At 44.5% G+C, this 22723-nt stretch overlaps 1 protein-coding gene across 1 annotated transcript in view; it reads left to right on the forward strand.

Annotated features, from left to right (window-relative positions):
* The window catches only part of MTUS2 (microtubule associated scaffold protein 2), a gene marked incomplete at both ends in the record, with an annotated part of 197474 nt that overhangs the window by 149566 nt on the left and 25185 nt on the right, over positions 1 to 22723 (forward strand). The window contains one exon of the mRNA XM_082305018.1: positions 20077 to 20143. Coding sequence (XP_082161144.1) covers positions 20077 to 20143 — 67 coding nt within the window. The remainder of the gene's footprint in view (positions 1 to 20076; positions 20144 to 22723) is intronic.

Genomic DNA, 22723 nt, shown 5'->3' on the forward strand with positions numbered 1-22723 from the left:
CCAATTCACAGATAATCTTCAGAAGTAATTTCAATATGAGATTTTTGAACAAAAGTCTAAGGGAGGTCACAGTCAACCTAGAGATGGGGCAAATACCAAGTTACCCACCCAGAAGAATCAGTGACCACCGAGTTACTTGACACATATTTACGTGCTGGAGGTTACTTTCCAGTAACCTGTCCCTCTGGCAGATCCATGTCCCTCTCGCCCATGTGGCCAACCTCAGGCATCACCTGATAGCTCAGTCTGTTGCTGCAGCCTCACGTGGAGGTGCCCATAGTGGCATCCCAGCGGCTCTCCTGCCCTCAGATACACACCCGTGGCCTCCCCTACTTTCTCCCTGCTTGTATTTTTAGATCTCTGACAGTAATACTTCTGTTTGGTGGCTTTACGTTACCCCCAGGGCAAAGTGACATAGCTCCGTTAATATAGACATGTCCACTAATGACATATATAGGCATCATAATAATAATGGCAATAATGATCAGTGCAATAGAAATTAAGTTTGTTTAAGGGACCTTACTGCTTCTGCAGCCTCGTAAGAGAAACGATTTATTATCCATAACAAAGGTCTGGCAATGCTAGATGTCCATCAAACCAGCTACATGCCAGCTTTTTAATTGCAGGAATAGCAGGCTCGATGTATAATTGCCTTGATTTGGTTTTAGCCATCACAAATCATAAAGGCTAGTCTTACTTGAAAAATCAATTTTTATCTTCTTATTTGCCAGTGCAATAAAATCTGTTTACGTAACATTAGCTTGTTGCATTTAATTTAATTACACAGAACAAGGAACAAAAAGATGTTGTCTGGATTGAATTGAGTGTGTTAAAAACAGAAAGCACTTGGCTGACTTAATGTATTCCTTTGAGTTAATATTTGACCTCTATATAACAGTCTCATTAGAATTTAGGACATCAACATTTTTATTATTCCACAGTTATCCCAACAGAGCACTAGGCATTTTGCAGATCGTATAAAGTTGATGTTCCAGTCCTGGAGTGCTTAGCATCTAAACAGGCAATAGCCCAATTAAAACTGGGGAGTCAAAGTGACTGAGTCTTGGAGTTTGCCATATGTCTAGTTTATTTGGGGATTTATATGGAAAGATAGTCACGTGTTTGTGTGCCTGCACATGGATACACACACCTGCATGCAAGCACAGGTCTACAGTCTGTTCTGCTGTCTCAAGTATCCTCTGGGAAGACGTGTTTTCAGCGAGCACATGGAGGATAGGGCTGGAGCGTCGCAGGGCCTGGGATCACCAGTGGGGTCCCAGTGGCAGGCACCACTGGAGAAGGACCAGACGGTGCGGTGTCCTGCCAGCGCGTCACCTAAGTGCAATAGTGAGGGCAGGCAAGAAGTCAAAGCAAAACCATATACATCGGGAGGTGCGGAGGCAGCAATGGTTGTGTGTATGCAGCTCTGTATGCGCTGTAGAAGAGAGCCCAGTGAATACAGCTTCCCTTCTGCAGACAGGGATATTCCCACTGTTCGTGTTCATTTACACAAACAGGTGTGATGAATATTTTACATCCCACACAAGTCCATCCCACCTGCCCTTGGCGATGTTTCCTGTGGTGCAGCACGTGTCTCCAGGCTGCTGCAGAAATGTGCAGCAGTGCATGTCCTCGGCAGCACTGCTGGGCTGATGGCTGCCTCCGAGGCAAACAGGCAGCACAACTATTCTTATTATCTCACTCTGATTTCATCTGTGGGGAAAAAATAGGCTACATTTCTTCCTTTTTTTTTATTACTTAGTACACTGAGAAAAGGGACCTTGGTATATATAGCGTACAGAATTCTGTTTAGAAAGGCGTAAAAAAGGAGCATGTTGTGTAACTGTATATATTGAATGCTACTGCTAAAGTAGTAAAGTAAAGTAGTAGTGAAGTAAAACTGAAATTGTATACATACATCACAAATATAAACATCAACATCTTGTCCATTAAGCTAACAGGAGACAATTACGAAGTGTAGTATAGGAAAGCTAAGATACCTTTATAAACAGATATATACATATATAGTAGTAGACTGAATAGTCCCAGAAATCTTTAATGTGATGTGAGCAAAACTTAGTCCTTAATGAAGTGTTTCTTACCTTTGAGCTAAAGATGACTAGATGTTAGAAAACAAACTGGAGGGCTGTCCCCTGCTCTGCGATGGGCCTCCTGTGTCAGTCGGAGCAAGGGGCTCAGTGCGGGGCTCAGTCCAGCAGCCATGGGCGCAGTGTAGGTGTCAGGTGAAGGGCGTCTGGCCTCTCGCAGAATACCCACGTTTGGTCTACAGCCAATGGACAGACCTCGAGGGATGCTTCCCCTCGCGGGCCCTATGGGGGGTGTCTGCCTACAAATTGTACAAGGAACCCTGGCACCTCCGGTGTGCTGGCTGGGGAACACTGGGGTTCACCACCACTTACCAGGGAGGTGCCTGAACTTGGCCTTTTTCTGGGGCTGCACTTGAGATGCCTTTATACATCCGAGGTTTGGTGCCCCAGGCACTTGGCTGCACACTACAGGAGGCCCCTCTTGGTCCCATGACTCTTCTGTTCCGTGCAGTGACTCAGCTTCCCCAAGAGCAGAGAAAACTATTTTTCCCCTTAATCTGGAGTACTGCATCACTGAGTCACCTCGCTCAAGCCGAGCGTTAGCTCAGAGGATTGGTCTGACCACAAGACTGTTAAGTAAGTAGTGATGCCTTCAGCAGCTGAAGTTGGCTGTATTTCTGGACATGGCTTTTGGAGCTTCTTGAAAAAACTTGTGTCATGTTGAGCTACCTGCTTTAAGCTGCCCCACATTTAACTCCAGGCAGGAGATAAGCACCAAGGCAGGACTTCAGGCAGGAGGCAAAACCCCCCAGCCCTCTGGAGAGGCACTCTGAGCATGCCGCAGCAATGACAACCCACAGGTACCCTGCAAGCAAGGGAAGGAGATGCTTGATAGGTGTAAGTGCCTGCAGAGTTATTCTGTCCTGGAAAGTAAAGGAAAATGCTCAGGAGGCGCTGGCTCTCCGCATTTCCAGTGGGATCCATGTTGCAAAAGAAAAAGGTTTCAGCGTTTCTTTCTTCTCTGACAGTAAAGAAACAAAAGTCACCTCTAGATTTGGCACAAGCTTCCAGATCTTTGGCCTGATTTTTTTGCTTTCACCTTTTGCTAACTGGTATTTTTAAAAGCAAACACATTACAAAGGAGCATAACATACTCAAAGCAATGGCTAAATGCATTACAGGGATTAATTTAGAAATATGCATGGAACAGTTGAATATATGCCATATATTTGTGTAGGTGCCATGCATATGACCATAATGTTTGAGCTTCTTTCGTGCATCTTCTGTTGCATGTAAAACAGCATTTCACCTATCTTTAGTTAAAATGGAATACTGGAAGTTACTGAGTTTCAGGCACATTAAAAAAAATGTTCTGTCTTCTCTCCCCTGCCTCAAAGGCATTTTTAAATGTCATTTACAGAAAGACTTCAGAAGATTATTTACTGTGTTCCCTCACCACTGCATATTCCTAAGCTAGGAAGTTCTGCTGATATAACTGTGTCTCTCCAAAATTACTGCTGCAGTCCCGGGGGGTGAGAGTGTAAATATCGTAAGTCTTTTTGTGTAGATCCATCAGCAGATGCATTCTGAGCTGATGCACAAGAGGGATTTTGCAGCAATATAGTGGAACTTTCCCTATTGATGAAAATTCCTGGCAGATGTGAGGTCACTCAGGTGCAAAACAAGGCTTGAAAATACAGATAGACTATGACTACAATTCCCGCCTTTAAGCCTTTCAAGACTGTGTGCCACATCTGCAAAAATCTCTCATATGGACATGCTGACAGAAAAGGAGCACTTTCTTTATTAGTGAAGTTCTGATTTGATCTTTAGTTTTGCAGGTACAATTTCATATCCCCATTGCATTCCATGTAGATTGTGGTTACAGATTTTAACAGCTAGGTAGCCACATATTTGATTTGTGGACTGCAAGCTGCCTACGCTTTTGAGCATATAAAACCAACATGCTCATATTCCCACTGATTCTTTTTTAATGAGTGATGGATGCAGCAAAGCCAGGCTGAAACCAGCTCTGTCTGGAGCTGTCTTTCAGTGCAATCCTGACTTGTCTCTGTGCACAGCAAAGCTCAAAACTTCATCCCTTCACCCCCACCATCCCATAACTGGCTGATACTAACCGCATGGAGAGCCTGGCTCAGAGAGGGTATTTGGACCTGGCAGTAGTATGGAGGCATTTGGATCGTGAAGTGAGCTGGGCCCATTCAAACAAAATGTGTTGTAATGCAACTAGATGCTAATGAATAAACACAAATGCAGAACACAGGTCATGCCTACAGAACTGTGGTCTGGGCAGCGGCTGGAAAGGAGTAACTCCAGGAGTAATTAGAGTTTCTGGTGTCAGAGCAAATCAATGTGAGCTCCTACTGTGAACGTGTGTTATGAAAAACTGTCAAGATCTTTGGGTGAATAAGCAGAGATGTAGCATGTAGAAATAAGAGGGTGATAACACCTGCACATTCAGCACTGGGGAGACTGATACTAGAATATGACATTTAGCACTGGTGCCCACACTTCTTCAGGAAACAAAGAAAAAGTGGGGAGGAAACAGAGAAGAGCAATAGACAACTGTAAGGGCTGGAAAAATCCTTTGCTGGGAGAAACTGCAGAGCACAATTGATTTTCTTTGTAAAAAAGGACAAAGTGGCTTGAGTCTGGAGCAGAAGAATCACCGTAAGAAGGTACTGCTGTGTACCAGAAGCCTCTTTCCTCCAGTAGGGGAAGGTTTAGCAGAAACCACTGGGTGGAAGCAGGAGCTTTGCGCCTTCAACACGTGAAGGACTTTTAGCGGTAGAGATGATCTGTTATTAGAACAAACCACTGTGAGAAGAGGAAGCAGCTCTACATCTTCATGTCTGCAGTTCACTGCCAGATGCCTTTGTAGAGGGGATTGCTTTCATCAAATATAGTTACAGAACAGTAACTGCATAAAATGTCATGTCCTGTGATACGGAGATCATGTTCTTTAATTGAATCATCCCTTTGTGATTAAATTCTACAAAGATCTGTTGGCAAGAAGAACATCTGGTCGTATAACATTTGGTGATGCAATAGGTGTTAGAGGGGAGACACCTATTTTAAGGTCGGAAGCCTTTTTCAGGTAGATATTAAGATGAGATCTCCATGCAGAACAGCTTTTCATCACACTCTCTAATGCAGGGCTTCTTGCATCTTCTTCTGAAGTTTCTGGCAATAATCACTGCTAGATGCAGGATCTGGATTAGATGGACTGTGACTCAAAGACATATCCACATGGCAATTATTGTGTTCCAATGACTTTGACATTTATTTTTGCCGTCCTTTCAAGTGGAAAGTATATGCACTTGGTATTCTTTCTGTGTCCTCACAACCATCCAAAAGCATGTAGCTATGCTTTTGAATCAGATAGATACCCAAAACACAGCCTGTCTCTCACTTACCTCCCCTACAGGTCTGAGCTCTCTGGTTCCAGAAATGGACTCTAAAAGGTTTCAGCTGCAATCTCCTGGAATTCCCTGGCTTTGCTCTCACCCCTGAGATCTGATTCAAACGCTGTTTGCTACAATCACTTCTGATACATTAGAGAAATAATTTCAGAAGGTGATGGGGTTTTTAATATAATGATTTGAGAACTGTTCATTATGATTTCTTCTCAAAGCCAGTGCTAACTACACAGATGCTGGAGACAAAGAAGTTAGTATAAATGATGCATTTTTAAAGAGAGTTCTAAAAATCATCTGAGTTAGGTTTTCTTTGTATAAAAACATCCCAAGCCCACAACTGATAGATTGGATTCTCATTAATATGAGTACGTGCTCTTCCTCTCAGCAGAGCACTGGAAATCTTCCCAATAGGAGAAACCTTGGTCCATGTGAAGCTGCTGGAATTTTTTGCCACTGACATTGCTGTTGCAGGATGTCAGCACTTGTTCCTTGCTCTGCTTGGCCTCAAAATACAGCAGCTTGAAGTTGTCATTGGCTTCAGGCCAGAATAACTCAGAAGTGGAAGAGAGGAGATTCCCTGTTTGTTGGGAGAAGAAGGGAACATTTCTCTACAAAGTTGATTTAAGAAAATGGCCATCTGCTTCCAGATACTCAGAGGTTTGGAATTTAGAAACAGCTCTGGGGGGGATGTATTCCTGGGCAGAGGGCAGGTGAGGAGTTCAATGAAAACATGCATTTGTTTTAGTTCCTTGTGATCTTGGTGTATAAATGATGTTTCATATGAGGAAGCACGAATTCCTTGTCAGCAAGAGCTAGATAATTCGGAATTCGCTGCAAATGCTTACTTTGTACGGTTCCAGACACCAATAACTAGAAAACATAGTAATAAAGTATTGTTCTCTGGTGCATTTTAATCCATGGCCTTACAAGCTCCTGACATAAAAATAAATGTAAGGCTACACTAGCAGAAATAACAGAAGTCTGAAGCAATTCTGTTTAGATCCTCACATTCTTTTCATATGACAACTGAATTAAAAATGGAGTCATCTGGCTGGGCTCTCACTTGAGAAACGGAGAACATGCAGCCCGTGCTAATTTGTTAAATTCTAGAGTAAACATTCTATTCTTCCAGATATACAATAGTGTAATTGTATAATTGAAAAACTATATTGAAAATGTTTGCTTCCATGTAAGTTGCCCGAGGATCATTAAAATCTCATGGTACTGAGTAATACACAAAATGTGAAACCTTACTGTAAATCCAAGGGAAATTGCCATTCTGGGGACATGTGGCATGAGCTTCAGCTCTAGCTGAATCATCTAGCTGAAACTCATGACCGACTGCTTGTGCCTTCAAAAATCCCCAAATCACTATACAACATTTTCTGATTTTTTTTTTAAGTTAGGTAAGAATAAAAATAACAGACCTGACCTGGAAGATAATGTGTTACATGTGTATGTCTAAAGACCACTGTGGAGAACCGTGTTACTAACAACAGAGCTGCATGAGAGAAAATTTGTAATGTACCTCCAACAAGGAAGATGAAGTGTAGTAGTCAATGTATTTGCTTTTCTCATTTCCTTGGGTCACTGTGGTTTTTAGTCTCACAAGATTAAGGGTTCAGGGGCTTGTGACAGGACTCTCCTCCCAGCTGGCAGCAGAGAGTGGAGGCTGCCGCGCAAACTCCACAAATGCATTTGGCCCGGGGAAGCTGGCCCTGCGCTTCGGAGGTTGTCTCTCCCCAAATTCACCGCTTTCTCCCTGGTTTAGTTTTAACCCCAGTCTGATTCACTGCCCAAACACTTGTGTGACCATAAGGAAGGAAACAGGGACAAAACAAGTGATCAGGAGAGGGGAAGATGAAATCACCCCCTTTGACAGCAACACTCACTTTTATTGGTTTCAAGCGGGCACAGAAACACAATGTGTCTAGAACTTTCAATAAGCAAAACTTGGAAAGAGAATTTAGGACTAGATGAGACTGTTTCCAAATTACACTGCTTGCAGACATTGAAAAATCAACAATACTGATAAAACCTTTAGTAATGGATTGCAGACTTTGAGGCCCATGCGAGGCTTATTGAAAAATAAACTCAGTCTCCTTAGTCATCTTCAATTCTGACAGTATGCTCAACTTCTCTCTTGTAGATATCAAAATTCTGAGGAAGTCCACCTGCATGTTCTGTCACAAAAAATATAACTAATAGTGTTTGAAAAGAGTACGTGCAGAGAAATAGGTGGCAGTAATCACATAGGTAGTGCTGGATGTCCCTTCTCCGTGCCTTGCTCTCCCATTTTTGGCACGCCACTCCATCATCTTCTGAGCCTCCTGTTCAAAATGCATTACTGGAATAGCTTTGTTCTACTCTACCTCAGCACTGCCTTAGACAAAACCCTGGCCCTTGCCGAATGCTGCACCAGGCTTTTCCTCACATCATCCTTTGGAGGTGCTTAATGTCGGTGTCACGATCGCCTCTCGCTGTTAACCGCAGAGAATGCCAGGAGGCGGCAGTTGCCGATAGCCTGACTTGTCTGTCACCCTCTAGAGCTGAGACATCACAGAAGTTCGGTGTCTCAGTTATGAACCAGGTCATCTGAATCTGACCTTCACATCTCTCCTTACGTCCTCATTCCTGCAGTCTCCCGTTCCCTGTCTGCCTTCTCCACTTGCATAGTCCTTTGTCCTCTGAAACACCATCTTCAGAACAATTTTTCCTTTCTACCGTGTTTCATCTCTTCTTTGAATCCACATTTCTTTACAAAGTGAAGCAGTTTTTCAACTTGTGGTATGCCTCACCTCACCCTTCTCTCCCCACTTCTAACCACTGTCTCCTTCAGCTTTCTCCTAGTTTCCTGTGTTTATTGCCATAACCACTGATATTGTCCTATCAACTGATTCCTGGAGCTGGCAGTCCTCTTGCAAGCAAATTTGTGTCCCTTGAGGTTCCCTGTACTGTCTTTTGCTGCTCTTGCCCTCAGACTGTTATCTATTCAGCTTAAGTTAAATATTTGTTTGACATACTTCGCATGCTATGCCTCTCAGCAAGCATTTTCAGTGTTTCATAAAAGATGAATAATATGCAGTTTGCTTAAGGATTCTCCTGCTCAGTGACACACATAGTACAGTGTTATTACCTTTATCTCCCAGAGCTTTCCCAAGACATTGGCTCTGGTTTTCATTCTTTTGTTTTCCTCCATCGTCACAGCAAACATTACTTGCCAAACCTTTGCAGACCAGCACTGTGGAAATCCAAGGGAAGCGCTATGTCTCTCCTAAGAAGGGCAGCCAACCTCCATAAAATAGGGAAACATCAGATACTAATGGTTAAGAAGCCAAACCTGCTTCTATATGTTAGAATATATGCTTAGAATCCCAATGAAATGATTTATTGTTTATCCTCTATGTGTCAGAGTCTATGCACTGATACACAAAGACCATTATGGAGTTAAAGAGAATAATGTGCTCCATTTGGGGACCTTAGTAAATTATAAAAAATGGCTGATTAAGCCCTACCTCTCCCAATTTGGTTTGGACAGCTGTAAAATATTGGAACTGCTTGAAGAGTAAATAGAAATTGTATTACACCCATCATGGAGGAAAGCATGGATTCTGTCAGCATAGGAAAAAATTAATGCCCATGGTGCCTCTTTACTATTAGAATAGGTTGCTTATAGACTAAGCAACTCCCTTTTAAGAAAATATAGATGTTCTCCTTGAGCTTTAATTACCCAGGAGCTTTACCCATTGAGGTGCTAACTACATTTTGTTTCCACTGAAGTCAGTAAATGTTGGAGTATTCAGTACCTTGTAAAACATATCCTGTTAAGTCGCTTGTTGAGTGCTACTGTTTTGATGTTTTAAAAGCTAATTTTAACAGCCTTTGTTCTTGTTCTTATCCCTGTTGCTAATCGTATACATAACAAGGAACACCTCTCTCAGTAGGACTTACCTGTATTTTCCCATGAGGAAACAAAGGTACAACTTATGTGTAAGGTGGTTTTTAACTAACAGCCCAGGTTTTCTCAGGACTTGTTGGTCTCCGTCTTATCCACAGACCTCTCCTTTCTGCCTTGAAGGGCAACATGAATCAGATCTGCTGGGATAGAGTTCCATGCAAAGGAGTTTGGCAGAGGCGCACTCACATTTCAGGTGTGGACCATCAATAAGATGTGCAGCAATATATTCATGACAATGCACAGACAAGCAGTATTGCATGGATAGGAATGCAACATTAGCAAAGTTCATCCTAGATCATCAAATCCAGCCCCTTCCGGTTGCCAACAACCAAATCCCGTAACCTCTTCCCTAAAATTGTCAAATTTCAACTTAAAAGTAATTATTTTTTCCTCAGTTCCTACCAGGGGACTGTTTCAGAACCTGTTGCAATGGAAAGCTATGTATTTCCAAGTTCTCGCCTTTTTATTCTTATGTAAAATATATTTTTTGACCTTGAAGTACTTCTCCCTCTCATAGTGTTCTCCTCCCTGATGTATTTATAGAAAGAGATCATTTTGCAACTTTACTGTTGTTTTCTTAGGCAGAAGCAGATGTGTACTTACATGGCACCCCTCCAGTGGTGTAGGCTATATATTCCCTGGGTCAGAACCGATATCCCCAAAACGTGGATGACAAGAACTGTATGAGGTTCCAGGTGAGATCTCTCTGGGGCTTTCCATAAAGCATTTAAACTTCCCTCTTCTCTCTTTCCTACAGCCTAAAGTTGTATTTGCTTTATTCAGAGCTGTACCATAGACATAGTTCTTAGTCATCCTATGATTGAATAAGCACCACTCTCTTTTGCTGTTGTTTTCAGCTGATAAGTCTCCATCTTTTACTTGAAATTCCTGTTATTTGTCCATATGATTGTGACCTTGGACTTCCCAGTGTTTTATGTTTCTTCTCATGTCCATTACTATAGCCCTAAATATCATCCAGCTTGACAAGCGTGGTGTTTTGACTCTACCCTTGATGGACAGTGCATCCCAGCATCTCATTAGCACTTCCCTAATTTTTGGCCAAGGTCATAAGCGAACATAATTTGCCCCAAGTACTGATCTTTGAACAGCTCCATTAATTATCTTCGCTCCTAATGTAGTTCCATTTACTACAGCTCCTTACCATCTTCCCCCAAACGGCTCCTCCTTGCTTAACACTTCTTCAGTGCCTCCCCATCTTTCCCAGCCTAACGAGCAATGTTATGGTTGGTACCATGTCTGAAGTCCCTTGGTGCCCAATAGGTGGGAGTTACATATTACCCTCATCTGAAAATACCAGCTCTTCTGGTGTATGAAGGCAGCAGTCTGTGCTGATGTGGATCTATCTGCCTTTGGTGCTTTGCTGTGCTGGACACTTTTTTTAATGTATTGTACCTTTCAGTATTTGATCCAAGTGCCACATGCCACTGAAATCAGGCAGTTGACTCTAGCATTTTAAAATAAAAAAAGAGCTGATAATTTAAAACCTTAGTCTGAACCTGCTGTTTCAAGTGCCATTTCTCATAGAATTTGGGTATAGAGGTTGTCCTCTCTTGTGACGTGCCTGCTTTGCTAAGCTTTTTGCTCCTGTCTCAGTTATGCTCATTTCCATTTCTATATCCTTAATCCCATAGGCACTGATGCCTTCAAGTGTGTGTTTGAAGCCCTCCACGTAGTAACCTACCTCCAACCTGGAGCATGGTCCCACCACAGAGACCCCTCCTGAATTCTCCTTTCTTCATCCTCCTTTTTTGTCCATTTGACTGAGGAACTGCTCTTTAAAATAGTTTCCATTTTCCTTTTGCTTTCTCAGCTTGGGTCTTTTCTCACCTTGATGCTACACACCTTGACCTGCAAGATGAGGTTTAATTTAAACTGAATGAGTTTGGGCTCACTTTCACCAAAAGGACCTAAGCTGACCAAAGAGCCCAGCAGCTCTCCCATCATGCCCTTATCCCTTATCAGTGCTACATCCCAAGTAAAATCAGCTTCTGGGGGCCCAATTCACCCTTGCCAGAAGGACAACACATGGCTTCTGCTTAATTTAAGTTCCACTTAAATATTTTATCTTCCAATTTAGTGCTTAAGTGGTAGTAAAGTGGTGCATAGACCTTGCTAGCTAATCTCTAGCTTAGATATATCACCACACGCAAACAGCAAATCTACCATTATTGGTGGAGTGACTGAAGGAGACTGGTGCTTCACTTTAAAAGCATAACAAAAAGGAGTAATGACAGGTTTTTATTTTCCTTGCCCGAGTCAGACATGTTGATCTAAATACTGTAGTTCTAGTGGCCAGCCCAGAGAAATGGCTGTGGTAATTTGTCTAGAAGTGGGAATATTGTTGCTGTTGTTGTTATTATTACTATTATTATTATTATTAGGCAGTTAAAATTTTTCCAGTCAGGATTTAGACTGTAAAAGATGCAAATCATGGACTTCAGGTTGTGTGGCAAAACAGAAGTTCCTACAGTGAGGATGAAATGATTTCACCATCCACGGAGGTGTCTTTTTACCTCTACTCTGTAGCTGTTCAGTAGCCAACCAAATCAATTTTCACGTGCTGTAAAGAAAAGTTAGATCTTGAACACAGACGTTAAAACACATGTATGTTGAGTGAGATTTTTTATTTGGTTTGGTTTGGTTTGGGTTTTTTTTTTAATTACTTGTCTGTGATATTCTGAAACTTTATTTAAAGTCCTGGCTGGGCTCAAGAAGAGCAGGGAATAAGAAGCTGACAGAAACCGGGAAGTTACCTGAGCATTTAAATGTGATTTAACACAGAGTTTTGCTGGAGATTCTTGTTGGTTCCTACTATTTTCCAAATCATTTCATGCATCACCAGTCACAGTAGAAAATACAATTAAACAAAAATGCCTGTCCAGAGAGACACAGATGTGAGCGTTGCATCTTTCCTACCAGAAGGCAGAGCTGTTCAGCATTAAGGGCAATGTAGTTTTTCTTTATGTTTGGTAGCAATTTGGCTTTCTGGAAAATAATGCTTTTCAAGTTTAACCAGCATCAGCATTTGCAGCACAAATATCACCTTGGGTGGAAGTCGTTGAACTGTCTTGCCTCTTTCCAGCATTATCTTTAATGTAAGTTGTCAGAGGAAAATACGTCGTGCCGGAGGCAGCAGCCCAGGAGAGGTGAGGCTGCTGCAGCTCCATGCCCCAGGTCCAACCAAGAAATTGCATTCCCAGTGGGCACACGCATACAGACCGGACATATACACCATATATGTGTATATGCGCAGGTCAGGGTTAGGGTTAGAGTTAGGTTATGTGGTGCATATACATATATACATGGCCAAAAAAAAAAAAACCCCAACCCTTGAGGATTACAGAAGTCTCTAGGTACGTTGCAGAGGTCTGCGCTTCTGCCATCCCAAGTAGTCCCCGAGGTCCAGAGGGCGGTGATCTTCCTCGGGATTTCAGGAACGACTGCAGGGAAAGCCCTTGTTGAGAGACGAGGGCGACTCGGGAGGGTGGGGGACACCGGGGAGCGGGGGGACAGGACACCCCCCACGGCCTGCAGGCGAACCGGCCGCCGGAGTCGCCGGCTGGAGCGGCACAACCTGAAAGTCCCCGGGGGAAAGCGGAGGGCTCGGAGCGGCCCCCGGGCCCCCGCCGCGCCCCGCCCCGCCGCGCCCCGCCCCGCCGGCGGGCAGCGCCCGTCCCCCGCCCCGCGGCCGCGCAGCGGTGCGCCCGGCCGGGGATGCGCCGCGCAGGGCCGCGCAGAGCCGCGCAGAGCCGCGGAGCAGCTGTGCCCGGCCCCGGCCCCAGCCCCAGCCCCAGCCGGGGAGGGCTCCGGCGCGGCAGAGCCGCCCTCCGGGGGCATCGCAGCCGCAGTGCCCACGGGGTGAATTTAGGACGGGTGCGGGCGAGCAGCTTTAACCGCAGGCAGCATCGGAGTGGTTGCGGAGGAGGGGGACCACAGCGCTCAATGGCTGTGATTGCGGCGTGAAGATGAGAAACGGCCAGAGCCGCCTCCCGCGGAGAGCCGAGGCTCACTCTCGGATTTCAGCGCGTTTGGGGCTTTCGCTGCGAAGTTTCAAAATCTTTCCCTGCCGTCCCTCGCCCCGACGCGTTCCTGCGATGGCGCTGCCGGACGTGCCCTGCTCTGGGCAAGCGTTTGCCAGCCGGAGCGACCGGACCCCCTTTTTCGGCAGAGGCCTGAGCACGCCGGAGAGCATCGCTGCGCCGGCAGGGAGGGGAGCGGGCAGCCCTCCGCGGGGGGCGAAGCCGGTGACCGCTCCGCTGAGCTGCCTTAGCCCCAGCCGCGGGCCGCCCCGCTCCCGGCTCCGCGCCCCCCGGCCCCGCCGCCGCGGCCGCCCCCCGGCGCCCCGGGAGGCATCAGGTAGCGGGGGGGACCGCGCCCAGCCCCGGCCGGCCTGGGCGTGCGGGGGCGCGACATCCCTTTTTGGCAGCGGCATCGCCCGGGGCTCCCGGGGAGGCTGGCGGCAGTCCGGCGGGTGGCGGTCCGGCCGGCGGCGGTCCTGCCAGGATGGGCAAATGCTGCTCCAGGTGTTTTTCCCGCGCTCGGTGCGAGGACGAGACGGTACTTTTCGCCTCTTTCTCTCCTTTAGGGAAGGGCAGGAAGGCAGCCGCCGCCGCGCTGCGCCTGTGCTGCTGCTGCTTCTGGCCGGCGTCGGCGGTGTGCGCGTCCCGGGGCGGCGGAGGGGGGCCGGTGCGCGTCTCCTTGGCGGGGCGCTGGACTCCCGGTCGCTGGGGACAAGGCTGGCTGCCGCTCTCCCGTGCACTGCAGTGCCTTACATAATTTTATCCTGCAGTCTAAGTGTACGGGCTGGCTTTTCGTGAAACAAAAAGGCACCGCTGGCATCCTCTGTACTAACAGCCCGCTTGATTTCTTGCTATGCTTTTCATACATTTTTAATAACCCTGTGGAGTACAAGTTACAAAGGAAACTTGCACGGAGTTTTAAAGTTTGAAGAGAGATTATTCAACCTCTAGCTGTCCTAAGGTTTTCCCTCTCTAATGATCCTCCTTCCTGACGGAGGTTTGATCCTCCAGTCCAGGAGAAGTGAAACAAGGCAAAATTACGTGTTTTCTTGTGTCGGGGTGAGTCTAAACCAAGCAAATTCCCAGGCACCAAAACGGGTCGTGCAACAAACGCCAGTGCAGAGGTAAGTACATAGCTACAGGTAGCGGCAGAATAGCATGTGGGAGAGAAGTTGTGGGACATTTCTAACACATAGCTGTTCATGCTGTTCTTCTGGAAATTTGCCTGGATTTTAAGTATGTACAGAAGAGGGAGAGAATGAACATATGCATTTAATTTGCTTAATAGAAAATATCTTGGCAGAAACACATGCTTGTGCAGTATATTTTGTTAGAGTTTGGCTTTTTAAAATATTCATATACTCAGTCTAATGAAAAGCTGATAGTGTCTCCCATTTACCTAATAATAGTTTCAAATATAGCTTGAGATATGCTACTAACCAGGTTAAGAAAAATGTATGGCTTAACATAAAACCTGTTTAAGTACAGTCACTGGGGGATATCTAGGTGCCTGTAAACTTCAACCTAAAGAGTATTATGATAACCAGCATGATTGAAACAGCAGTGTTAAAACACCTCTTCTTGAAGGAAGGCTGTAGATCATTTTGAACATCAGCTGCAGTGGGATTCAGTTATTGCTTCTACAAGTATCATCTGAAACATTTATTGGTACAAGAGACTTCCCAATGTATATGTTTCTCTTTCCAATGATAATATAAAGCCTTGCCCCAGGGAACTCTGAATAAAGCACAACAGTGACTAAGCACCATTTGCAGGTCAGTCTTTTTTTTTTTTTTAGTATTTTGAAAGCATTGGATACAGAAAAGCTATTCTGAAGGAGCAGTTTTAATAACTAAGTGCCACAGAGCATCTGTGTGCAGTGCATATTTTCAGGAGGCATCGTAAAGAACTGCAAAGTGTTCATGGAGATACTGTACGTATATTTGGACCTCAGAATATAAGCAAGCATGTAAGTTGGCAGGGAGGAGAGACGTGTCGATTTGGGGAGGTTAACTCCAGGCTCCCGTGTTTACTTCCTAGCTGCAGTTGACTCCCTGTGTGGGTCTGGGCAATTTTCTGATGTTCCTTGCCTGATCTGACCCATTTGTGCAGTGGATCTACTATTGCTTACCTATTGTTAAAAAGTACCTGGGGGTTTAATTAATTAGCATTTCTAATGAATTAATATCTCTCAGGTAGTTTGCAGTTCTCAGAGGAGAGATACTCTAAGGCAAACCTCAGCTCTGCCTCCCCATCCCACAATTATTCCTGGTCCAAAGTAAAATCTTGACCTGTCTCCCTGACGATGTCTCCTCGAGGATGTCTAGCTGCCGGCTGAAGCTCCGTGCAACTAAAGCAGAGCCTTTCCTCTCCCCTCCAGCCTGCATCACTACTTCCCTTCTTAATCTGTTTGGACAACACCAGCATCTTGCCCATCCTCAGGCCTGTATCATGACATCTTTTACCAAGTAATTTTTCCAGCTCCTCACACGCAGTTTTATGTAAATCTTGCAGATTTTTTTTTCTGAACTACGCTGCTAAGTTTCGGCCACTGTTATTTAATTGGATGAATTCCTCCTTCCTTCCTGCCTCTCTGCCTACCTGCCTGCCTACCTGCCAGTTTTTCTGGAGCTGCTTGGATGTTGCACCAATAAAAGTCATACCTCAATCTCTCCTCAGGGAGTTTTGGATTGAATGCAAAATACATAGGTGCCATTTTCAATGTCTGTTTTACTTGCTGAAATGCAGTCCGACGTTGAGACTTTCACAGGAGAAATATTGGGAGGTCTGTATGTTATAAAGCCGATGATGATAGGAAAAAGAATTGCTACTGTGTCTTCTATTCAACAGAGCAGTAGTTTAAGCACAGGGCAAACATATCATTCTACCTGTTCTATTCTATTTTTCTTTCTGTCTGAGGAGATGGGACATATTTCAGACACAAGACTTAGCCATTGTGTTGTAGAGTACAGGTATGAGGAAGAAGGTTTCCTTCATCTCCATCATGATTGTAATTTCATTTTATGAAGAGTACTTAAGTATCAGATTAATTTCTTGGGCTGCAGCCAATGGAAGACCTTTCTCATCAGTTTTCCAGGCAATAATGAAATCCATCATTCATTAAAAGTACCTGAAAAATAAATGCAATGTTTTAATTTGTACAAAACCCACTGTTTTGGTTTCACATTTTGGCCAGAAAAAATTAATGCCAAATCACATCAAAGCAATTTTTTTCTCCCTTGCCACACTGCCACACTGAAATGCTGGGTATTCGCACAATCATCTCTTTACAGTGTCTGTGACCTTCTCACCCACTGGAAACGGCCGTGTCACTAGTATGGTCACTGAGCCTTTTTAAACCTAAGTTGGATTTGGCCCTTAGTCACTCACCCTCAATGGCTCAACTCCAGCCCGTGCCTAGTGAAGGGTGCTTACAAAGCTCCTTCGATGTGCTGAGCCTGTTAGACACAAAAATCTTGGGAGCGCAGCAAAGGTTCCCGCTTACTCTGTCTTCTCTTTCAAATACTTTGTTGAGATAAATATTAATGAAGATTGATTAATTCAATGAGATATCCCGTTAATTTGGTTTCTTACACATTTGTTTTGGCAGATTTTTCCTCGCGTGCTTGTGAATTTTCTAATTGCTTTGATGTTTCGACATCGGACCTATATGAATCTCAGCATTGGACCTGATAGCTTTACATTCTCATGTCAGATCCAGTTTTGCTCTGCTGTAACGTTTGGTTTCCTAAGTGCTGGCATTGCCAGTTCCCTGGCCGCGCTGACGCTGAAGTCCTGGTTGTCTGCAGAGCCACACTGATGATAACAAGGAGAGGCTTTTTCGGTTTGTGTTAATGTCGTGTTTATACTGGTCACAGGAGCACGTGCAGTCCAAACCTATCATGTTACACTGACAAAGCAGGTTACAGTAACAGAAAATGTCAGGGATTTGTAAGTTCGCTGCCCATCCAGGAGACCACGAGGCTGATTGATAGGATGATTAGCCAAAACTGCACCTTGCCTCTCTTGCAGAAGAGGAAGATAAGGACTCATGTGCTATTGCTCTCTCAAAGAACCCTCTGAGAAAGAGGGACTTCTTGAGACCTTGGCACTGAGGGCCCTTGCACATCTGACCTCCCAGGAAACGTAAACATGAGGTCCCGAAGAGCAGTCAGAAAGCTCTAACCAAGATAAAATACAATGCAAGAAGTATTGGCAGGGCAGGCACATGACAGTGAAGCACCTGAGCTGTGCCAACACCAGCTGCTCGAGGTAGCCCCGGAGGCTGCTCTGGAAACCAGGGTCCCAGCGTAATGGGAGGCAGCCAGGAGGTCCGCCGTCCTGGTGGGGTGGTGTCCGTGCTGGAGCTTGAGTCATGGGACAGCGTTTTTAAGCTGGCTGGAGAGGGTCACCACCAAGTGTCCTCAAGGGTAGTACAAACTTTATCTAAGATAAAACATAAAGTAAAAAAAGCAGCCTGTAATATTTCTTATGGGGGAATCAAAATTTTAACTTTTGTTTCCCTAGCATGTCATTTTTTTACTTGCTTTTCATTTTCTTCATGTTATGTAGAATAATAACAATCCCACTGAGTTCTGCTTATCTGTAGGTGCTGGCAGTGATTTTTACAGAGCTCCCTTGCTTTAAATGGCTTTTGTTTCAAATAGTGGGAGCTGGTAATTTGAATGAGTTCTTCCCATCTGCAAGTCCCATATCCAGTACATCCCTGTGCACACGCCTTCAAGGGCACCAGTCCTGGCAATCTGTCAAGAACACTTCTGAAAATGACTCCAGTGAGTTAAACAGACGGTAAGGGCAGATGCAGTGATGTTCTCCAAAAGGGGAAACCTTATCTCTGTAAGACTGCTGGTTTGGGAATCTGTGTGAAGTGCTGTGTTTTTTTAACATACCAGACTATATTTATCCAGACCTTTTTATTTCTTCATAGCTTTTTTACTAGTTAAGAAAAACCCAGCAACAACAACAACAACAGCAACAAAAAAGAACAACAAAACTCTGCTCCGTTTTATTCTGAGCCTAATGCAGTCGGTCAGGACTGGGGACTCTGCAGTCCTGGCACACAACCCCCAGTGCATTACTCAGCAGCGCATGGAGCTGGCTGTTTGGAGGAGCCCAGCCTTGCGTGCCAGGCTTCTTCCCATAACCGAATGAGAAAGATGCCCGCATAGCCTGGGCCTCTGCAGGCACCAGAGGCTCTCGAATCAGCTCAACCAATTGCTCGGACAGTTTGTCTCTTGGAACTGGTAGAAATCATCCCCAAAGGGCAGTGTGTAAAGCATTAAATTTAAATTCCAGTTTCCAATTTCCTGGTATTACCAAAAATAAAGCTGTTGTGTTATTTCTTTTAACAGAGTAAAAATTAGATGCAGGAAAAATAAACAAACAGAAACATTAAGCTCTGAAATCTTTTTTTTTTTCCACTTTCATTTTGGTAAGACAGAACTAATTTGCTATCCTATCTGCCAAACTAATCCTTTCTGTGCCATGGATTTTTATTAGCCTTGCTTGCTTATTACTGAAAGATTTACTTTCTAGGACCCCTTTGAATTCCATTTGCTACTACACTGCCTTTTCTCTTGAATGTGATTTTTCTGTAGTGTCCTTTAAAGATTCTTGGCCTTTTCTGACCTAGGACATATTTATAGTAGCCTGATCTAGTTTTCCTAATCATTGGTGATCTTCCCAGCAGGATAGGTTCCTTTGTCTTCTTCCTAATGTGATTCAGGATACATTCCAATTTAAAGTGCCCTTATGCTTGAACCATTATGCTGGGATTTATTGTACTAAACCAAACTCCAATAGATGTTCCTGTGGCTTTTCTTTGTCAGTTTGCACAGCACTCGTGAGATATCTGCTGCCAAAATCCTTGCATTTTAGTAATAACACCTTAGCATTGTTAATGGAAATATGTTTTAATTTTCCTTTGGCCAGATCATCTGTTTTAACTCCTTAAGTATTCAGTTTTCTTTTGAGAAAGGTCAACCAAAGGAGCTCTTGTCCTTTACAGACAAAAAAATACCAGAAATAAATATGGAAATAGGCATGAACATCATGCCATTAGTGGTGTCGGTGTGGGTATGCCCACCATGCCGAGAATGGTGTAACTACAGTCATCTGCTCTGCAAATTTGATTGTGTGAGCATATCACTGTGTTTAGAGGTGGTTAAATGCAGGCATAAATAGATGAAAGTGCTTTAACAGAATTAATAAAACCATCTTGTATGTGCAGGCCAGCCATAAACGGTACACAGATTGAACACAAAATGATAGAAAAATACAAATGTCTTTTTAGCCACATAGGAGTAAATAGAGTATTCTGTGATGTCCTGTGCACCTGGGTGTGTGTACGTGTATTCACAGAGATACAAGGTATTTGTAGCCAGTGAGTCGCGGCTCCTAAGCTTGATTTAAAAACTGAATGAGTTCATCATAATTCCTCCCCCCAAAAAAAGAAAATAAAAAGATCTGAGGAATCAATCTAATCTGCTTTACTAAATGAACATGTGAAAGTGCTTATCTGGGATAAACCTGGGGACTATACATATTTCTTTCTTTTTTTCCTTAAACAGAATGAAAATGCCCTTGTGAAAATAAAGGAGTTAGGAGTCGAGCTTGCAAAGATCAGGGATGAAGTTGGTAAGTAGTACAAGCAAAGTGATAACAAAAGTGATTTTCTCACTTTACACAAAAGCAGTTATTCCCTGTGACCTGATCCTGGGGAACCTGCGTACATAAAGTGTCTTCTGAAGCCCAGTGGCAAGGGTTTGCAGGGAAACGTGATTTTACCTCTCTGTTGTGGAGAGGGTCCATCACCACACACACGGGAGCTAGTTGTGCGTCATCTTTACTAGACAAATGGTTCTTCATAAATCCATAGCTTCCATTCTCAAACTATGTACCATCACTGCCAAGGGGAAAGCACAGCATGATGAGAAGTGGGAACCTGGGACTATTGCGGAGCATGGTGACAAGGAATGCATCGCTTACTTATGTACATTTGCATGTTTTGCAGTTCAGCTACAAACTGAAGGACACCAAGCTCAGAACTTGGATACTGATATCTCTAAGGTCTCTTCCTGGTTGAAAGACGGCAAAAGCAACGTGTCCCATTCAGTCTGTGTATTCCCTGTGTATCTGTATGCACCATTTTTCCTGTTTGGTTTCTGGTCTGGACGGGAGAGACAGGGAGGGTGTAAAGACATTGCAACTCTTGAGAGAGAAGATGGGCTTTTGTGCTGGCTTCAGCCAACAGGCTGAGTTCTTTTGGGCTTAAATCTCTCCAGAACAGGTGTGATGTTGGGTTCATCTACCCCAGGGCAAATGGAGAGGAGGAAGGGCACCTGGAGGGAGGACCATTGGGTCAGGGGACACCCTGAGTACCCAAAGGTGGTGGAACCACTGATGACTGGAGCTGTGAACAGGGGGGACCTCTCAGCTTTCCCTGCATGTGGGGCCCCAGGTGCTGGGTCACACGTTAAGCACAGATTGTGCCATCTAGCGGGTGGGTGACTTGGTTTGCAAAGAGGGCTCGGGCCAAACCCCTGTGAGGTGGGCAGAACCGCAGATCCTCCCTGTGCTTCATCTTCACCTTGCCTCTGAGAACCCACTGCAGAAAAGCTGAGCCCAGCCCTTTTCTGATGCCCAGCAACTTGTTCTCCCTGCTGTGCCCCTCTGAAATGTTTTGGCTGATCATCATTTCATAGAGAGCTTTATTGTCCCCATGGCCAAAGGATACTGCAGCAATAGCAAAACAGCATTTCCAGTTATTCCCTGATGCCTGCCTTCCTCCGTCCTCTGCATCTCCACAGCTCTCACAGAGGAGTTGTTGCCACGAGTACATTCTTTAGGCAGGGCACATCTGAAGCTCTCCATTGAATACCCATCTCTCATTTGAAAGCCCTGCCTCTTTCTAGTGGGTTGGGTTTGCTCATTTTCATGAGTGCTTTTGCAAGTGGTGGTGACATGGGAAGGAGAGAGAGGTACAGTGCTGGAGATAAAGAGCTCTGCTTCTATTTGCACCATCTTTGTACAGCTGAAATGAATACAATTTGGGGATCACAGAGCAGCATGTTCAGTAACAGGAGATCACTGCGCTGCCTGCGCTTTCTATTGCTCTTGTGCATGCAGCAATAGATATCTCCTCTGCGCGAAACTGAGTCCTGATGGAGTACATGGAGGCAGTTTTGGTGAGAACCCCAAATACTCCAGAAAAGCAGTCTCAGGTCTCAGCTGAGCTCTACTGCTTCAGAAGGGAGATTAGCCATAGACGTGTATGTGCTTTCTTTCTCAGAGAGGGGAAAGATGGTGTGAGAGAGTCCTTTTCTCAGTGGTCCTGTGGGCATGTGTACTGGAGAGGAGCCATCACAGGCCACCTCTTCCTGAGCAAGCCACTACTCTGGGAGACACCAAGATGCTGAGCAGAGGCTGTTTAGGAGCAACAGGGGTGGCTGGTGATCTGTCCTGCTTGTTGGAGGTAATCCTCTCTGTACAGCCCTGAGATGCAACATGCCCAGGCAGAAGGACTCCCAGTAGAGATGGACAAAAAGATGAACATGTGCAGGTATTGCACTCCAGCAGGATGTGAAAAAATTCGTCAGCAGTACAAATCCTGGTATTTATCCGTACATATGGAAGGTGACTGTTTATGGTTTTTAGTGTAAGTCAAAAATTGCTGGACAGTCTGTTTTCCTTTGGAAGAAAATTATAAAATTAAATTTTGTGAAACAACCAGTGTTTTAAATCTGTGGACAAGGTGAAATGGCAAATGCCATGTGGATGAGAGTGGTTCTCGTCAGTGCAGTTCTTTGCTGTCTCTAAAGCAGTGCAGGCTGGGGCTGTGGGTGCTACCGGAGACATGCAACCCACCTGTGCTATAGCAGGGTTATTTTGGTCTCGCTGTCAGATGAATCTGTATGTTGTACAATATTGTACATATTTTGCCAAGCTTTATGCAAGTAAAGAATGAAACAGTCATTTATTTGACAACAGCAATAATAGGTGATTCTATAAAGAAATTCAGGGAAAATCTACAGAGCATGTTATTTTGACTACAACCACGCTGTAGTTCTGACTTGTCTCAGTCACTTTGATAAGTAGTCTCTCATTAATTTAAAAATAACCATTCCAGTTAAACAGCATGGGTGTCGGTCAGAAATTCCTAATTTCTCATGTGTAAATTCACCATGTCAGACTCACTGATGCAAATGCCTGGATGAA

This window comes from Platalea leucorodia (assembly GCF_965183815.1).
Source record: "Platalea leucorodia genome assembly, chromosome: 2".
Classification (NCBI taxonomy): domain Eukaryota; kingdom Metazoa; phylum Chordata; class Aves; order Pelecaniformes; family Threskiornithidae; genus Platalea; species Platalea leucorodia.